Source organism: Bidens hawaiensis, unplaced genomic scaffold (assembly GCF_021521415.1).
Source record: "Bidens hawaiensis isolate Kalapana, Puna unplaced genomic scaffold, B.hawaiensis_p1.1 tig00012186_1, whole genome shotgun sequence".
Classification (NCBI taxonomy): Eukaryota; Viridiplantae; Streptophyta; class Magnoliopsida; order Asterales; family Asteraceae; genus Bidens; species Bidens hawaiensis.
The window spans coordinates 808790-829762 of record NW_027491983.1 but is presented as its reverse complement, the minus strand read 5'-3'; the positions used below and the strand labels follow the sequence as shown (position 1 = coordinate 829762).

The 20973-nt window shown below is 37.6% G+C and overlaps 1 protein-coding gene across 1 annotated transcript; it reads right to left on the bottom strand.

The window, feature by feature from the left end:
- Positions 1-15348: 15348 nt before the first annotated feature.
- On the bottom strand, positions 15349-16080 carry LOC143540305 (uncharacterized). The gene has a single exon (XM_077033406.1). It carries the CDS (start codon positions 16078-16080, stop codon positions 15349-15351), a length of 732 nt encoding a protein of 243 aa, XP_076889521.1.
- Positions 16081-20973: the final 4893 nt, after the last annotated feature.

The following is a 20973-nucleotide window of genomic DNA, read 5'->3' as shown; positions in this document are numbered from 1 at the left end:
AATAATATCTTTTTTTTTAAATAAGATAGGATATTAATTTTTAGTATTTTCCTATTTTATAGGATTTTCATATCAAATATTTGATGAGATTGTTTTTTAATATAAAGAGATGTTATAACAGTTTAAGAGCTATCTTGGGTTTGGTGAGACATTTACCCGTGAATTCGGGCCAAATGCGTGAGAAGCCTTCATTTACAAATAAAGCAATCTGATGGCTTGAGATAATGGTTGTTTTACATTTTTCGTTTTTTAATATTTATTTTTTGGATTTTAATTTTCTTTATTGTAAAAAAAACTAATAATATACTTAGGGTTTGATGATGAAAGGGTTTCATAAATAAATGATATGTTATAGTCCGTTTAAAAACTATCTGGATTTGGTGACCCATGACCCGCTTATGTTTTTTACTGTAAAATTGTTTATTAATTATAAATAATATCTTTTTCTTTTTAAATTGGATATTAAATTTTAGTATATCCCTATTTTATAGGATTTTCATATCAAATAATTGGTAAGATTAGTTTTTAATTTAATGAGATGTTATAACCCGTTTAAGAGCCATCTGGTTGATATGAGCTATATTATATATAAATATTTCCACCACCTTTGAGTAGCTTTGAGGTTGTTTTTATTCAATAATTTGCCTAATTGATTCATTGTTAGATTTTATTGGTTTTACGAAACAATGAGTTAAAATAAAATATTTTTATCATGAGATCAACAAGCGAAGAGTCAAACATAATTTATCTAATAATGATACTAATAACAATAAAAGTTAATAAATAAAAAAAAGAAAAGAAAGAAACGTGAAAGGGAAAGAAAAGACAATTTATGTATGGAATATTAAATTGTCCCTAGTACCTTATTTGCATATGGTTGATTGACGGAAGTGAATTTGTTTCTTGGGCCATTTTAATAACACATGGGCTGATGTGTAGGTTCTACTGGACCGAGAGATGGAATAGGCCTATGAAAATGCCATGTTACAATATATGTTAATGGTGGGCAAAAAGTCAGAAGAGAAAAGGAAGAGGAAATCGGAAGGATTATTATTTTGAGATCCAATCATGGGAGCCGCCATATTGGAGATACTATTCTTTTTTTTTTGTTTTGTCGGTTACTGGAAGGCACAAAGAAAGGAAAGAATATATTGGTCATCATCATTATTATTTTGGGGAAACCCTACGAAGAGGCAGCCGTGAGTAGAAGAAAAGAAGAAAGTTCTTTTTTAGAAGATCTGCCGCAAGGCGTAAAGAAAGAGAAAGCAAACATTTGGTTCAACCAAATAGCATTCGGGTTCAACACCTACTCATCCAATCATCTTTATTATTTGGTTTGAATTCATTATTTTCGTCATGAATTTATTATTTGAACCTATTTATTATCTTTTGGTCTAAAATATGGTTGTTGGCTAAACCCTTAGACCGCCTAGGCTTATGATGAACCTTTGATTGACGTTTTATTTTATTTGGGATTTGCTTTTCTTTATGGGTTTATGAATTAGTAAAGAGCTTAATATTATTTATTTGATACATATGTGTGCTTGGTTTTATTTGGTGAATTTTATTGTTTTACAGAGTCTTTGGTGATTGCCTGTCATATAATAGGATTATGTTAGGTCATTTACCGTGTGTTCTTGACTAGTTTGTGATTGATTTATAATAAGATCATAGAAACAATATTATTAACCAAATAAATAAAAGTGTGCTGCTAACCTAAAAAACTGTAAGGTGATAGGTTATTTGATAGGTCTTGGTTGATTAAGATTGCTAGATTTAGTTTTTCGTAAGGAGTTCGTCTAGGTTTGGTTTTTCAACTTTGTCTGTTAATGTCGAATGAATTTAATAAACTGCCTTTGATTTCTGCGCTGTAAGGTAGGATTTCGTATAAAGGTACTCATTCATAATTAATTAGATAACCGTAAGGAAGTTTAATATTAAAACCAGTGTTCTTAAGAATTTATTAGAAATCCATAGGTGTCTTCTTGAGAAGGGTCAGGGGTCATGTTCTGGTTTTCTTTTAAATAAATATTTTATGATCCCGATTCCATAACAAAACATTTTTCCAATTAATTGATAACTGAAACTTTGGGGATTCTATCATAGGTGATTTTTCATTGTCTTTAGTTTTCAAATCACTTTAATTGTCTTTTATTTATTTTAGGAAAATTGGTTTTTATTGGTCCCAACTATTTCATTTTTGTCGGCGCTGGTCCCAACTTTCATATACGTTTCTTCCACCAGTCCGCGACTTACGGAGTACTAACTCCATTATGTCATTGTGACGTGTCCATACTACTTGTTAAAAACATATGACATGGCAGCCTACGTGGATATTAGTTTTTATATAACAATTTTACATTCATAATCAAAATCCCCAATTCTCTCCTCCACCAACTCCGGCGACGGTTCTTTTCCGGCAACCAAAGAAAGAGATCGCTAGCCATCCTCCAAGATCGCAACTCATCAGCAGTACGTATCGGAGGCTTATTTACAACCTTCTCACCGTTAATCGTAACCTTGTTCGTTTCTTCGGAAGAGAAAGCCCTGACGAATGACGTCATTCGGACTGGAGGACGGCGACACCGGAGTTGAACGCCGATGCGGCGGAGGAAGTTGAACGATGACGGTGATGACGGTCAAACATTGTAATTGATTCGATGATTCAATTAGGGTTCTTGAGATAAATTGAGGATTTTTATTTGGGTGTGCCTTTGGAGTCAAACCCCCCAATTTATCATATATGAATCGGGTTCCTGAATCTGAACACGGGGGTGGGTCGCCGGAAAAACGGGACGAGGCGATTGGATATGAATTGAGATGAATAACGAATATGGAGGAGACGGCTCGAGCAGATTCAAAACTCCGCAAGCATGATGGTGGCCGGAAATGGTGAACGTGACGGTGGCCGATGCGGCGTTGGGTGGTGGTGGGGGTGGCGGGAGTGGCGGTGGGACGGTGGTGTGGGGGAGGTGGGTTTGAGTTTGATGGCGGCGATGGGTGGGAGGTCGGAGTCCGGTAGGGGTTTCTGATTCTCCGGTCTTTGACAACTCAGATGGTTGCCACGGTGGCTGCCACGTAACGTTTTTTTGACAAGTAGGATGGACACGTCAGCAATGACATAACAGAGTTAGTACTCCGTTAGTCGCGGACTGGTGGAAGAAACGTATGTGAAAGTTGGGACCGTTGCCAGCCAAAATGAAAGTTGGGACCAGCGCCGACAAAAATGAAATAGTTGGGACCAATAAAAACCAATTTTCCTTTATTTTATTTGTTTTTCTTAATTAGCCTAAAATTAGTTTTTACCAAACCCCCTATAATAATAATAATAATAATAATAATAATAATAATAATAATAATAATAATTAAATAGTCGTGTCAGTCAGTCGAGTCTAATTAGTTAATTTATGTAATTTAAAGAGTCTCATGGGTTCGATGTCTGGACTTATTTAGCTGTACTAGAGTCGACCGATTCACTTGCCGGTTAGTAGTTTTAGTTAAGTTAAGAGTCTAAAATTATTATTTAGTGTCTAGATTAGCATTATTTTAGTTAAATAATTATTAGACTACTTTTAGCACATCAAGTTTTTGGCGCCGTTACCGGAGACTCTTGGCAATTGTGTTATTAGCTTTGATTATACTTATTTGCTACATGCGTGCTATTTGTATTTTATTTGGTTTTGAGTTGTAGGAGTCAAAGTAGATTTTATTTATTTATTTATTTATTTATTTTTCTTTCTTTTTTTTTAAGTCTTATTGAGTCTTAGGAGTTTGGTTAATGTCGTTTAGTTTATTTGCTTCAAATTAGTTTAAAAGTTTCTATAATATATAGTTTATTTCACTATTATCTGGTGCCCATGATCCTTTTCTGTTTAAGTTTATCTTTGCAGTGATATTTATGGAGTGCTACTATGTGCCTAAATTTTGCCCGATATATGATAGGATGGGGAATGTTGTTGGTTGTAAGGAATCATCTGGTACAATGATGGGTTACATACCACATCCAGAAGAGATATTCATTGATTTCATGCGTGTCGTTCATAGCATTAATCCAAGTACACCGCTTTGGAATTTTATGGATGAGTTTCGGTCAGGCTCAAAATGTCGAATACAATTTAGTGAGCCGATCATAGAGTTTGAGGATGTTAGGTTGCAGAATCAGATAGAGGAGTGTATTCCCTCTTGGGAGGATGAGTTTAGGGATGAGTTTGGTGAAGATTTGGTGGATTTAGCTGATATTGATAAGAGAGATTTTAACCCCGAAAGAGATATTAAGGAGCTTGAAATATTGTTATTCGGGGAGCCGGTTAAGAAAATAAATGTCGAAGAGGAATCACAAGGGATATTTGAAGAGTTGAAGAATGAAGAACCGCATCTCATTGTGAAACATCATCCGCGTATGCGCGAGAAAGCTGGCAGGTTTTTAGAAATACTCGTTCATGGATCTCCACGTAAATCAAGAGCCCCAAGAAGGAGGACAGCTGGAGTTACAAATCAAAGTGTGCCGAATTTATCATATCCTCAGAATTTCAATAATTGGGTGATCAAGTTGAATGCTTATTTTTGTACCCACATGAGTTTGGGAAATAGTTTCTTCTCAACTAGTTGTAAAAGGAGAGTGTTGAGGAGCAGTGATGGGAAGCGAATAAAGGAGAAGCCTCCTAATTGAGGTTTTAGGAACGAGTCCAGCTGAAGACTCTTGTGTAAACTTAGCGCTTCCCGGGAGGCAGCCCTGTACTATGTTTTCAGTTTATTTTTATTTTTATTTTGATCTTATTTCTTTGCTCTGCCGGGTGTTTCTTCTCTTATTTGCAGGTTGCTCCAAGTTGCTTATGAGATGATTGATAAGCTATGGTTTTAAACAAGTGTGGGGATGCCACTTGCTTTAGGATTGTTCTTTTTGGTCATGAGAGATGACGTTATTTGAAGATAGTTTGCTGATCGCGTTTGAATTGGAGGGCACAGAATACGACTCACGAGGCATATCGTCAATTTACCAGGGGAGTCTGTTCCAATTCATTAATTTATTTTTATTTTTTGCATAATTTTATTGGTAATTTCCTTTTTCTCACATTGAGGACAATATGAAATTTAAGTGGGTGGATGGGAAATTTATGTTTTTTGGCAAAAATAAAAATATGAAAAAAAATTAAAAAATTAAAAAAAAAGTCTAAAAAAGAAGTTTGAAAAATGTTCCAAGAATTTAATGAATATTTTTGCACTAAAATGGAAAATGATAGTATAATCGGGGATTGGTTTTTCAAACTAGTAATATATACGAGATAATATAAAAGAAAGCGTACTAAGCTTGGGATGTGTCGATAGGCCCAACTAGTCTTGAAAGGTTTCCCATTTTATATTCTTAATCAACCTAATTAATATTAGATTTTGTGGGTTCTCATCCTAGGAGGGATAGCGAAGCTGAAATTCGATAAGGCATAGAGAGTATTACCATAAGCTGACTACCCTAAGGTGGTGAGAATTGAATGCACTTTAAAATTAGCACACCACTTTGTTTTATGAAAATAAATAAAGAGTGGTGACGCCCCGCCTTGTCCAATTTTATACGAGCTTAGAATTTAGTTATATATTTATAGGTAAAAGATGCCTAAGTGCACATAAAAAAAAAGAAGAGAAAAAAATTATTAAAAAAAAAAATTTGATCTGAAAACCAAAAGTGAGAAAAGCAAAATCATGAAAAATGTCAAAGAAGCATTCTCAAAAATTAGGAAAAGAGGCCAAAGTGCACATACTAGACGAGACTAAGAGTTTACGTGTTACCAAGGGGATGGCGACTCTAAGGATACACTATTGGGGCTCGAAGTTTTTAGTCGATAAATATTTTTTAGGGAATATATAGGACAAAGTCCAATAATATTTAGGACAGGCTCGTACGGCCTCACTTGACCTTTCATTCATAATTCCATCTAAGTTTATTTTCTTCTTACCATTAAGGGGTTCTTATCTTACGGTGATATGTTGAACCAGTTTGTTTCAACTCAATTTTTAATTGTCTTTACTATGCTTGAGATGGGGTAGGTGGATCTTAACTCAAAAGGTGCGAGACCCATAGGTTTTTGATATCACTTAAACTTAATCGCTAAATGTGCTTGGGGGCTTGATAGGTTGGTGGCTGGGTTTAAGTGGGCAACAAAATCGGCAATCGCGGTTTTTGCGTTTATCTGAGCTTTAAAATAAACTATATGTTTTTAAGACCATTTTTTCCGATTTTGATTCCATTGCAAAATACTTTTTCAGGGACGAAAAATGTTCAAGTGTAGGGATATTTGATATGAGCTATATTATATATAAATATTATAAATATTTCCACCACCTTTGAGTAGCTTTGAGGTTGTTTTTATTCAATAATTTGCCTAATTGATTCATTGTTAGATTTTATTGGTTTTACGAAACAATGAGTTAAAATAAAGTATTTTTATCATGAGATCAACAAGCGAAGAGTCAAACATAATTTATCTAATAATGATACTAATAATAATAAAAGTTAATAAATAAAAAAAAGAAAAGAAAGAAACGTGAAAGGGAAAGAAAAGACAATTTATGTATGGAATATTAAATTGTCCCTAGTACCTTATTTGCATATGGTTGATTGACGGAAGTGATTTTGTTTCTTGGGCCATATTAATAACACATGGGCTGATGTGTAGGTTCTACTGGACCGAGAGATGGAATAGGCCTATGAAAATGCCATGTTACAATATATGTTAATGGTGGGCAAAAAGTCAGAAGAGAAAAGGAAGAGGAAATCGGAAGGATTATTATTTTGAGATCCAATCATGGGAGCCGCCATATTGGAGATACTATTCTTTTTTTTTTGTTTTGTCGGCTACTGGAAGGCACAAAGAAAGGAAAGAATATATTGGTCATCATCATTATTATTTTGGGGAAACCCTACGAAGAGGCAGCCGTGAGCAGAAGAAAAGAAGAAAGTTCTTTTTTAGAAGATCTGCCGCAAGGCGTAAAGAAAGAGAAAGCAAACATTTGGTTCAACCAAATAGCATTCGGGTTCAACACCTACTCATCCAATCATCTTTATTATTTGGTTTGAATTCATTATTTTCGTCATGATTTTATTATTTGAACCTATTTATTATCTTTTGGTCTAAAATATGGTTGTTGGCTAAACCCTTAGATCGCCTAGGCTTATGATGAACCTTTGATTGACGTTTTATTTTATTTGGGATTTGCTTTTCTTTATGGGTTTATGAATTAGTAAAGAGCTTAATATTATTTATTTGATACATATGTGTGCTTGGTTTTATTTGGTGAATTTTATTGTTTTACAGAGTCTTTGGTGATTGCCTGTCATATAATAGGATTCCGTTAGGTCATTTACCGTGTGTTCTTGACTAGTTTGTGATTGATTTATAATAAGATCATAGAAACAATATTATTAACCAAATAAATAAAAGTGTGCTGCTAACCTAAAAAACTGTAAGGTGATAGGTTATTTGATATGTCTTGGTTGATTAAGATTGCTAGATTTAGTTCTTCGTAAGGAGTTCGTCTAGGTTTGATTTTTCAACTTTGTCTATTAATGTCGAATGAATTTAATAAACTCCTTGTAAGTCCCGTGTTGGAGGATCTTGCAATGTGATACCAAATGCACGATGAAATGCGGAAAATAACAACGTGTTGATTCAATACGTGAACGATAATAGCAATAAGAACACACAAGAAAGGCTTCAAAGCACACTATTATATAATAGTCGGGTGCTTAAGCCCTTAAGAGTTACACAGTGTCACGACTTCAATACTAACAAATGACCAACCCTTTACAAGGTGAAATGCATGGTATTTATAGACATATACCATACCTAAGCCCAACAGAATCACAAGCCCACCAAAACCCTTTTCGGTTTACAAAAGAAAGCCCAACAACATATATAAAAGCATAAACCATTTATTGTAGCCCAACATTCTCCCCCTTGGTTTATTGCTTGACTAGTCTTCATGTTCGAGTATCTCTGCATCAGCTTCTTTATCAGCCTCCTTATAAGCTCCAGCCCACAATTTTGTACGTATTATCGATCCCACCATACGTGTGTATTCTTTGGCAGCAGGCTCATACAAGGGCTCAGCGGTGATTTGAAATCCAATAAGCGTCTTGATGTCTTGTTCACCAAAGCGAAGTAAGTCTCGTGGATCAACAAATCTAAATGATCCCTTCTTTAAACGAATGATAACTGTTGCGGTCTCACCGTCATAAGTCCAAAACTTCATGCCTTCAAGAACACCATCAGGTAGTCTTGAGTTCAGAGGAATTGAAGTAGCTTTCTTGGTGGGTGGCCACATTACATTCATCATCGTCTTTCCGGTGCGCGGATCGAGAACACCCTTGGCCTTCTTCACAAAAGATTCAGCAGTAGGCATTGAAGGAAACCCTTTCTCAACTTGATTGCTCAAGTAGATCTAGAAGTTAGTGGCATTTGACTCGTTACTTGGGTTATGGAAAGGTGCCTTGATCAATTCACTCTTAGTCCACCCTTGTCCATGAACCGAAGTCCTTTATCTTCTTGTAATACTTGAGTCCTCCAGACTTCCTTTTAACCCACCACATATGTTTGTCAACATCAAATCCCCATGACATAATCCCAGAACGATCGCCGTGTTTATCAGAGAACCCCTTTTGAAGCTCAACAACAAACTTCTCCGGATGATCAGACGAAGTTACATTCTGATTTGAGTTTTTGCGAATCAGAGTTTTCCGTATAAGTCTTTGTTGTTCGGCGGTTCTAGGTGGAGCAGACATATATCGTTGTAGACCCGTAGAAGTCTCAATGTCTGAAGCTGGACGAAACTCATCTTGAGCTGTTTGAACGTTCGCGCTTTCGTCAGCACTTTTGAATTCATCTCCAAATTTACTCACAAGCCTTTGTTGGAGATCCTTGTCTGAAGCTCTTTAATCTTGGAATCCTTGTCCGAGTTGCCTCCCATACTAGCTTGAAGCTCTTTAATCTTGGAATCCTTGTCTGAGTTGCTTGCTTCTAGCTCTTGAATTCGGACATCTTTGACAACCGAGTCTTGTTCCAATTCAAAAACCCGCTGTTGCAGAGCATGCATATCAATTGGTGCTTGCTTTAATGCTATGCCCTTGCCCTTGTCTTGCAGAAATTTATCTTGCATGGCAAGGATTTGGGCCACCTTCTCTGACGCACTGGAACTCCCTTAACCAACTGGATCGGATGGTCCCGAGGGTCCAGAAGTGGATTCAACATGAGTTTCAAAGTCAAAATCTGAAAAGATATCATCAAATAACAGATCTTGAGAAGGTTGTGGATCATGAACAGGACTTGGTGCCACCTGAGGTTGAGTAACTGGCTCAGGTGGTGGAGATTGAGCTGGCGGTGGTGATTGAACTGGTGGTGGTGATGCATCAGATACAGTTGGAGCTGTTGTTGGTGTTGCTGGTTGTGTTGTTGTTTCTGTTGGTGTTGTTGTTGTAGTTGTAGCCTCAGTTATCAGGACACCCGGTCTAGGATCACTCTTCCTTCTTTTACGTGGTACGAGACCGGTGTCCGCTTCCTCTTCTAGCTCTTCTTCATGTGTCACAATGACTGATTGAGGAGGTTTCAATGCAGTCGACTGGAGCTTTGCTTTGATTGCTTCGATCTGAGCGGATGTTGGTACGGGTGTTTCAGGAGGTACATGAGATTCAGTTCTTGCCGTAGATGGCGGAGGACTGTCTGGTTCATTGTCAGAGGATAGTTCGAAGGTCGGTGCAGCTGGCCTTCGAACCGAAGTCACGTGCTCCTCAGCAACGATTGGTGCAGCTGCAGCTTCAAGATCAGCAAATTTCCCAAATTTTACCAAGGGATGGAGTCCCTGGTATGTAATCTTTGTTCCCTTCCTTGATTGTTTCATCAGACCAAAAGTAGTAGGACCCAAGCTCTTCAAATCGAGCGTCTCTATAGATCTCACCAGTTGTGGATAATGTGAATCAAAAACCATCTGTAGAAACCTCGGATACATGAGGAACATCTCCTTCTTCTTCCCCTTGAGGTTGCTCATCATCTCATTGAAAATGAATTTGGAGTAGTTGTAATCCTAATCCATGATCAAAGCAACCACCGCGGACATCTGTGTATGACTTATTTCATCAGAACCTCCCTTTCTTCCGGATATGCATGTGAAGAAGGTATGAATGAGGAAACGCCAGTACGGATGGAATAGCTTCTTGATGGCGGGAGGGTAAGCACGTTCGTAGCTCATCCGAGAAACGATCTCTGCGACCGCATCCACTGGGTATTCTGTAGGGTGATCAGGTTGATCACCAAACAGAATACTTCACAGATGATAGCCTCAGAGATGACCACCAGAACCTTCTGAATATTTGATTCAATCACCGTTGCTCCCCCTGGTCCCCTCTGATTGATGGAAGCATGATTCCAAAAATCCGAGATCATCTTCTTGCATATAACAGGATTTTCCCGAAGGACGTGCGAAATTTTGCATGTATTAATCCCGACAATCATTGACTTGAACTCCTGGTGAGCAGGAGGGGGATCAAACAGACAACCAGTTGCATTGTGAGAGTCAGCTGATTTCAACGGCACTTGATCAGCCATATCTGCAATAAACGAGTCAAGTTAGATGCTTGGTGACAGAAACACCACATAAGATCAAGAGTTTGATTAGTTTTGAGCATGTAAAACAGTTTGAGGATCAAAAGTAACAAGTGGTGAAAGTTTGTGAAGAAATTGTCATTTTCTTATGTTTTAAGGAAGATCTCGGTTCATAACCATGTTCTCTGTCAATATTATATTAAGTACCTGAGAACATATTGTTCTCGGGCAACCAAGATCAAGAACCCAGAGATCTCTGATTAACTTAGAGTTCTCTGGTTGACCATGAGTTCTCGGTCAACCTTGGCTGAGAACTCATGGGATCTCTGGTGAAACTAGAGTTCTTTGGTTGACCAGCCGTTCTCGGTCAACCAGAATCCCGAGAACACGGAGATCTCTGTTTATGGAAACCAAGACAGTGTCGTGTTCCTCACACGAACACCATGAAACCTACAACTTAATCAAACAGTCAAAACCAGTCAAGACCACAAATACACCCAAACCAACCGAAATCGCCATTCAATATATCCTAAACATGTATCCAACAAAGTGTGTAATGTCCAAGATACCATAAACCCGATTTAAGGTTCATCGTGAATAGTTTAATTGATTTGGTTTCTTATACCTTGATGATTTAGATGATACACACAATGTATATGAGATGATTGTCCTTTGATGAAAGGTTCTGCTAATGTGTTTGCAGAGGAGATATAGGATTTAAAGATTATGATAATTCAAAATCTGAATTATCCCTCTTAAACTTCAATTGTGATCAGATTTGGGCTGAGAACACATTGGGCCGAGAACACAATTGAGCTTAGAACACATATATGCTCATATCCAAGATGGATAAGTCCATATGGGCCAGACCCATGCACATACCAACCAGGCCACACATGACCATCCTTCAATTCATGTTTAATAAAAACGATGCCTTAACATGTTCGTCTTAACGAGAGTAACCGTGAGATAAAACCGAGACGCAAAATAATATAAAAAATAAAATTAAGTAAAATAAAATAAAACACATACTTCAAGATTTATACAACGATCAGGCTTTTAGCAGTTTTTAACAATTTCGGGATCAGATTTCAGTTTTTCACGCGGGACTAAACTTTAAGAAAAAATCATAACATGGAATCATATCGACTAGGATGCTTTCACAATGATTCATTTTCAGCCTTATTATGACACAGAAAGCAGGTTGATAGCAGGTATTTGCAAACTTAGCATGATTTTCATTGCCTCAGTGATACGCATTAGGTTCAGCAGTGTGCATGGACATCCGAATGCACGAAAATGAGCAACAATGGGTTTGTGTCCATAGACAATCTCATATGGAGTCTTCATCTGGCTTTTGTTAATCAGAACCCAATTCTGCACGTAGCATGCAGTGTTAACAGCTTCAGCCCAGAAAAACAGCGTTAGTTTTGAGTCACACAGCATAGTTCTTGCTGCCTCGATAAGAGTTCGGTTTCTTCTCTCAGCAACTCCATTTTGTTGCGGTGTGCGAGCTGAACTGTATTGTCTGAGCACACCCCTTTCAGAACAGAAGTGATTCAATACGGAGTTCTTGAACTCAATTCCATTGTCGCAACGAATACTCTTGAGCTTCAGATTCAGCTGATTTTCCATTAGTACCACGAACCTCTTGATTAGCTCTGCAGTTTCACTCTTATTTGACAAGAAAAATACCCAAGTAAAATGTGAGTAATCATCAGTAATAACTAAACAATAAGAGCTACGTGAAAGACTCAGTACGTGTACCGTACCAAACAGATCCATGTGAAGCAATTGAAACACAGATGAGATGGAATTAAACACTTTCGGCTGGTGAGGTTTGTGGTGATGTATGCCCAAAGCGCAAGCAACACATTTTTCAATTGTTATAAAATATTTGATTGGCAAACCTCGGACAATGTTGTTTTTAGAAAGACGGTTCAAGTTTTTGACATTTGCATGTCCAAGACGACGATGCCACAACATGGCATTGTGTTCCGATACTTTTGAAAATAGACATGTAATTTATTCTGGAACATTTCTGTTCATGTCGATCACGTAAGTATTATCTTTTCTTTGTGATCGAACAAGAACCCAGTCCTCTGGTATAATTATACCAGGTTTTAAAATCAAGCACTCTTTGTTCGTGAAATGAGTTGAAAAGCCTTTATCACAGATATGCGAAACACTAAGCAACCTGTGTTTTAGTTCAGGAACAAAGTTTTTGTTTTCGAATCTCAATACTCCATTACTTACCGTACCCTTCTGCGTGATTTTACCTTTCTCCCCTCCCACAAAGGAAACATAGCCTCCATTAAAGATCTGAATGTCGTTCAGTTGAGATATGTCCCCTGTCATGTGCCTGGAACAGCCACTATCAACAAACCATGGTCTGATGATATTCCTCCATAGCCGTTCCTGCAACATGTGCGAGATCAGTTAGATTTTGGTACCTAGTCCATAGTCACTCTGGGCACACCAAGTTTATCAATTTTAGATACGGGTAACCAAGACATGTCTTCCTGATTATCTAGAATTATACATGAGGAGTTATGAGGTTTGGAAACCGGAGACTTAGGTAACCATTTGTATTTCAGTTTTAAAATTTTGTGGCTGTCACAAATGATTTGCTTTGTCTCAGGTTTACGATCGGAAGACCGTGAAAGAATTGATTTGTTTTTTAATTTCGATCCCGAAACGTGTGAAGGTCTCGAAATCAAACTCGGTTTTCTGACGTGTTTTCGAGACATGGCAGGAGTTGCTTGTCTAACTTTGGCACGATCAGCCTTGTCTCGAATCCAATTTCCATCAGAAGGACTTGCCTTGAAATACTTTGATTTATTTGAATGTGATTTGTTGAAAGTATTCCGAGGCACGCTCCTCTGACAGTGTCCATAATATGGGACATAAGGACGATGCGGGCAGTTTCTAGCAATGTGACCAGGAATGCCACAGTTGAAGCAAGTTTGTCGCTTCACATGTAAATCTGGGTGGCCAATTCCTGGTCTCGATCTACTTTGCGAATTTTGCTGTCTCGCATCGACCTTAGTGGTTGATTTACTTGCACTTTTCATGCCTGTGTTTACTTATTTAACAGGTTTTGGTGGTGTGTATTTACTAGCATTTTCCTGTTTAACATCAGTATTTAAAGATACATCACACTTATTACTACTACTAGAACATTCAACCACACAATTGTTTATGCTCTTAAAAACAGAGCCCACACAAGCATTAGTCTTAACAGAAGATAAATCACACAATTCAAAACAAGCATTATTAAAATTTTCTTTATTTGGCAAAACAAGTAAATCTTCCTCATTGTCCACCCAATACTCAATGATTACTTCATCTGCATGCGAAGTAGAAACATTAGTATCATGCACTTTCACAACTGACTGAGCTGGTTTGACAAACCCGGGTATTATCTTTTCATTAATTTCAGGTTTGCCATATTTCAAAGATTTCTCTTTATCTTCCTCAATAACAAAAGGAGAGGGAGTATAATTATCATTGTATGGAGGTGGAACCTCATTATACCCAATTCCCTCACCTTTCTTTTCTTTCCATCTTAATTGCTTTTCAATCATTGACTCAACGACCGCACTAGAAACATCGAACTTTTTAAAATTGAACTCAACGTTTTCAAATTTATTCGTTAATTTAGCGTTTTCCAAAATAGATTCTTCAAGTTTGGCGGTTAGATCAGCAATTTTCTTATTGGCATCTAAGATGTGACAACACTTGACACTGAAATCACTTTGCAGTTTTAAAAAGTCTTTGTTTGATGCTTCTAGTTTTACTGTAAGACCCTTCTCAAGTTTCTTAAGTGTATAGTTTTCGTGTTTTATATTTTCCATTTCCCTAACAAGATTACTATTATGCACACGAAATAGCTCTACCTTTCTGATGCATGCTTGAGAACATAAATTAGAGTTTACCTCAGATGAACCAACAGGAGTAGATGCCATGAAAGCAAACTGGAGACTCTTCACCTGATCTTCAGTCTCATTTCCTTCTTCAACATCATCAACTTGAGCGAGGTTTGCAGTTTGACCCAGAATAGTGAGTGCCTCCATCTGATCAGCCCAATCAAACTGTTGTGCAACTAATCCTTGCTCGTTTCTTCCAGCAATAGCATTATCTCCCCTTGCACCATTCACAGGAACCAGAGCCCTTTCAGTATTTTCCTCCTTTGCTGGATTTGTGTATTCTCTAGCAAAGTGTCCTGGTTCATGACAGTTGTAGCACCTGAGGTTCTCCTTGTTGAAACCCACCTTTTTCTTTGCAGGTAGTTCCAATTGTTCTTGCCAGTCCTTTTGGTGAACTTCTTCGCTCTGAATACAGCCGTGGCAATTTGCCAGGAGATGTCCATCTCTTCCACGTCATCAGGATGGATCTGATCCAGTTCAGTAGAACCGACTGGTTGAACAAGGTCTCCAGAAAGAAAAGCATTATAGCAGTTCATGAAGCCTGCCATGAGAGCAATATTCTCTTGAGTTTCTTTTGAGATGGCAGGTCCTTGGGCAGGAGACTTGCTGGAAGAAGCAACATTGGGTTAGGGTTGAGACTGTGGAGATGGCTGTGGATAGAATATGGAAGCAGGCTGCTGTGGCTGAGGTGTAGGTGGAGTGAATTGGCTTTGAGTTGATCTGAACATGGAAAAACTTCCATTTGGCTGCTGCGGCTGCGAGTACACACCCTGAGAGGACTTGAACATGGAGAAGTTGTCTTGTGATATAAGTGCGTTGTTTGATGACGCGGCCTATCCAGCAGCAGTATACGAATTTGCATGGTTGATTGCTCGCTGTTTGTCATCCATATCACATGACTTGATGATAGCGATCACCTCAGATAGGGTTAGTCTAGAAAGATCCTTTGTCTTCTTGATAACGGAAACGTTCATATCCCATCCTTGTGGCAGATAGTTGATCAACTTGTTGTTGGTTTCAATGAGAGTTAAGTGTATGTTGGCTGATCTCATCTCGGTTACAAGTGTGACGAATCTTTGCAGCTGACTTTCCAAGGACTCACCCAGAACATGATTGAACATATTAAACTTTTGGCGCAGCAAGTTCTGACGACTGCGCTTCATGTCTTCGTTTCCATCATAGACCTCTATAAGTGCCTGCCATAAGGCCTTTACTGATTGCAACTCGCGGAATCCTTGAGCAATCTCAGGTGACAGGGCCATAGTAAGAGTGGCAAGTGCCCTCTCATCTTCTTCTACCTTGTCATAGTCAGCATCAACATACAATTCGATAGGCTTGATAGCAATCTCTCCTTCGGCTGTCTCATATGTGATTGGTTGAGGACCTCTAACTATGCTCCTCCACACCTTAGCATCTTTCATCTTGACATACTTTTCGAACCTGAATTTCCATTCATAGAAGCCTTCGTGCTTCAGCAGATGGGGCACACGGGTAGCAGTACCCATAATGGAGTCTAGCTCTTGGTGAGGTGCTGAGTTAATGGATGCGTTGATGGATTGATCCATGATGATTATAAACCCAAAACAAACCCAAAGTCTTTAAACAGCCCAATCCAAACAGGCCCAGATGAACAGTAGGCCCAACAGAGAACCCAAGTGTAAACAGAGAACCCAAAGACTGACCCGAGAACCAGATACTTGACCCGAGAACCAAATTGATGATCCAAGAACTAACCCGTCTATCCGAGAACCCAGTTAGTTACCCGAGAACCCGAATATTGATGATGTGTTGTAAAACACACGTATTTTCCGCACCTTTTATCTACGTATTGTATTACATTTTATGTATTTTAACTTGTTTTAGATAGGTTTTACATATTTTTATTTATCTTGTAGGCAAAGGGTGGAAAGGAAGAAAAACCGAGCTTTTCGGAGAGCTTATGAGCCTTTTACGCATATGATTTCAAGACAAAGCTCAAAGCCCGACCTATATGCATCATGGAAGCCCAAGATTTACTTTTATATTATAATATAAAAAAATAAGAAAAACCCTAGGCTGAAAGGAGCTGGCGATCGGCAGCAGCAAGGACAGGGGAAAAATCTTTTTTGCAAGCTAGGTCTTGGTGTATTGGCTGCTAGGGAAAGAAGAAGAAGGCAAGGACAAGTCTTGTGATCGTTTACCATCAATTTTACAGCCAAGGAGCAGCCTGGAATCACTCCATATCCTTCCATCTTTTACATTGTTCATCATATTATTTTACTTGTTCAATTGATTACATAGTTTTGCAATTGTGTTAGAGATTGACTTGTTTATGATTGCTATTGATTGTTGGATGATTGTTAAGATGTTTGAGATGAGTTTAATGATGTTTTTAATGAGTATTCATGGCTGTCCAATTATGATTCTTGGCTAAACTTGTTAGTTCTACCTAGGAATGATGATAATTGTTAATGTTTGATGAGCTTGTTGGTTTGTTTGATTGATAGACGTATATTGTTATTGTAAAGTTTGATTTAGACATGAAATAGGTTGTGTTTAAGGGCTGGAAATTTTGGTGATTCATTGCATAAACCCCGTGTGTCGGTTGATTAGTTTTGTATTGATTGATCGGTGCATTGTTTGATTCTAGACTTTGTGTTTAGGGTTTGTTTGCGGTAGGTACCATCGTATGGTTTTGTTGCATGATTATTGGATTAAGTACAGCGGTTAGACACCTTCTTTGAGACCGAGAGGTGATAAGAAGTTAGGGTTGTCTCATTGCCTTTGCATGCTAGAATAAGGATTGCGCGAGAGCGAGTTCGTTTCTTGTCAGGTTTAGGTGTTTTGAGCGACTAGTTGATCTATTTTGGTTTAAGTTGAATTGTTCCTCTATCCTTGGTTGTGTAGTATTCATTGCCATTAGTTGGTGACACCGAGAGGTGAGTCAACATTTGAACACGTTAACAATTGTTTCCCGGTTTGGTCGTTTTAGGCGATTTTGAGTAGTTTAGGCTTGTTGAGTGAGACCGAGAGGTGATCCAGTGAGCCCGAGCGATCCTTAGTCGTGTCATCTTTAGGGACCGGTGTCGTGATATCATTCAATCCATTAGCTTGTTAGGCCTACAATTTGATTCAGACCTAGGTAGACGTTTTTCTCCATCCTAAGTTAACACAGTTAGTTCCCTGTTAAGTTTTCTATTTTAGATAACTTTTGTCAGTCAGTCTAGTTAGTTCAGTTAAGTTAAAAGAAATAAAACATCAATTAAATATTATTCTAGGTAGGTCTTGTCTAGGGTTAGTGATCTTTAGCGTTCTGACGTGTCCAGGTGTTCGATACTCGGACTTCTTAGGTCTATACTACTTGCGATCAGTACACTTGCCGGTTGTGTGTGGTTTTAGAATTTTCGTTTTAATATTAAAGCTTAGTTGTGAGGGTCATTGTTATAGGGTTATCCGACGAACATCAAATGACCAGAGAACTGCTGAGTAAACCAGAGAACCAGTGAACTAGTAAACTATCCCGAGAACCCTCAATCTTGGCCGAGAACTCACTTTACCCACCAAGAATGTTCAAAATTGGCCGAAAACGATCAAAGTCTTCCCGAGAACCACTTTTGAAATGTTTTTAGATAAGGAAACAACCTCAAATCCCTAGAAATCAGGGATTTGAATTCCAGTTTTGATTTTGGTCAATCTTGTGTTCAAAATAGTCAAAAGAATTTCGATGAACACGATGAACACAACTTCAACAGCCACCACACTTGTAATTCCAGAAAACACACCAAAACATCAACCAAGAACCCAATAATTGAATCTTGATATCACAACCGAGCCTAGAATAGGTCTACAGGCTTTGATACCAATTGTAAGTCCCGTGTTAGAGGATCTTGCAATGTGATACCAAATGCATGATGAAATGCGGAAAATAACAACGTGTTGATTCAATACGTGAATGATAATAGCAATAAGAACACACAAGAAAGGCTTCAAAACACACTATTATATAATAGTCCGGTGCTTAAGCCCTTAAGAGTTACACAATGTCACGGCTTCAATACTAACAAATGACCAACCCTTTACAAGGTGAAATGTATGGTATTTATAGACATATACCATACCTAAGCCCAACACAATCACAAGCCCACCGAAAACCCTTTTCGGTTTACAAAAGAAAGCCCAAAAACATATATAAAAGCATAAACCATTTATTGTAGTCCAACACTGCCTTTGATTTCTGCGCTGTAAGGTAGGATTTCGTATAAAGGTACTCGTTCATAATTAATTAGATAACCGTAAGGAAGTTTAATATTAAAACCAGTGTTCTTAAGAATTTATTAGAAATCCATAGGTGTCTTCTTGAGAAGGGTCAGGGGTCCTGTTCGGGTTTTCTTTTAAATAAATATTTTATGATCCCGGTTCCATAACAAAGCATTTTTCTAATTAATTGATAACTGAAACTTTGGGGATTCTAGCCTAGGTGGTTTTTCACCGTCATCTGTTTTCAAATCACTTTAATTGTCTTTTATTTGTTTTTCTTAATTAGCCTAAAATTAGTTTTTACCAAACCCCCCCTATAATAATAATAATAATAATAATAATAATAATAATAATAATAATAATAATAATAATAATAATAATAATAATAATAGTCGTGTCAGTTAGTCGAGTCTAATTAGTTAATTTACGTAATTTAAAGCGTCTCATGGGTTCGATATCCGGACTTATTTAGTTGTACTAGAGTCGACCGGTTCACTTGCCGGTTAGTAGTTTTAGTCAAGTTAAGAGTCTAGAATTATTACTTAGTGTCTACATTAGCATATTTTTAGTTAAATAATTATTAGACTACTTTTAGCACATCACTGGTTTTGGTAAGGCCCATATCCATGAATTTGGGTTAAATCAATGAGAGACCTCCATTTAAAAATCAAGCAATCTGGTGGCTTCCATAAAAGAGGGGAGGGACCATATTGCGACACATAGGATTTTAGGGTTTTCGTTTATATATATTATAGATTTATAAATACACTATTATTTCAAAACTAGGGTGGTTCCGGGGAACCACCCATTGCTACATTAGATCCGCCCCTGGTTGTGGATCTACGAAGCCGAAAGAGTAGTTAAATAAATAATTATTTTATAAAACAAGAAAGATGATTTATTTATGACTAAAAGTTAGCACACACCACCAATAAAACACATGTCCAAAACCATTATATATAATTAAAAGTATATATATTTTAAGTCCTAGTTGTAGTAGCATTTATTGTTAATCTTGTAGAGAAATAAATTAAGGAAAAATTCTGAAAATAGTCCAAAAAGAGAGAGAGTATCAAGACAGTCTTAGAAAATATTAAGTTCCAAAAACCATCCATTGAAAACCATCGGATCCTACACATTGGTAATATAAACGATAGATTTCAACAGCCACTAATATTCTGACAAGTGTCTCATCACTTACCTACCACGTGGGTTTTGCCTTCTAATAAATCGGACCAAATTGCTTTTGTTTGAAAAACATCTTTGAAAAGCAACTTTGTTTGAAATTCATCTCCATGGAAATTCGTGTTTTTTTGAAATTCGTCTGACTAGATGAATTTCACATGAATTTCATCTTTGTAAACGAAATTCAAAAAAACACCATCTTCATCTTCGTCTTCTTCATTTTCATCTTTTCTTTCATCTACTTCATCTTCATCTTCTTCATCATCTTCATCTTCGTCACATCCTCCCTTCGCCACCTCCGTCACCCATCTCCTTCCCCGAAGAACTCCAAGAGCTCAACATTTTCCAGCGAGCCACCGCCACCGTCGGTCAAATCTATATGAATTTCAGGCGATGGTGGTGGCTCGCCGGAAAATGTTGAGCTGTTGGATTTCTTCAAGGAAGGAGATGGGTGGTGGCGGTGGCGGTGGCGAAGGGAGGATGTGGCGAAGATGAAGATGGTGAAGATGAAGAAGGAGAAGATGAAGATGATAGGATCAACGAAATTCACTTGAAATTCGTCTAATTTCACGTGAACACGAATTTCAGACCAAAATAATCAGAACAGATAGATTTGAAAGTAAAATTATCGGATTGTGCCAGTCACTTTACACATGTCAATGATTAGTGGCGGGTGAATTTCAAACCAAATGTATCGGTGCCGATAGATTTCATTGGATTGTTTTGATAAGTTGAAAATTTCAAGGACTATTTTCACACTCTCTCTCTTCTTTTAGACTATTTTCAGAATTTTCCCATAAATTAAACACTAACAAGATCCATGATTAGTTGGTTTACCACCTAACTTTTAGGGAAATTTTTCTAAATGGATCATTTGAAGAGAGAGAAAATGGAAAATGACCCTCTAATCTTCAATATTTTCAAAATGGATAAAGAAATTTGGACTGGGCTACGAGATTCAAAAAAATTTGAATCTTATTTGCTCCATCCAAATTTAAAGTGAATATCGTCTTTCCTGTCCAAATTTTGAGTGAATT

What these genes read in the sequence shown, in the direction of transcription:
- LOC143540305 (XM_077033406.1), bottom strand. Translation starts at nt 16,080, where the DNA reads ATGGATCAATCCATCAACGCATCCATTAACTCAGCACCTCACCAAGAG.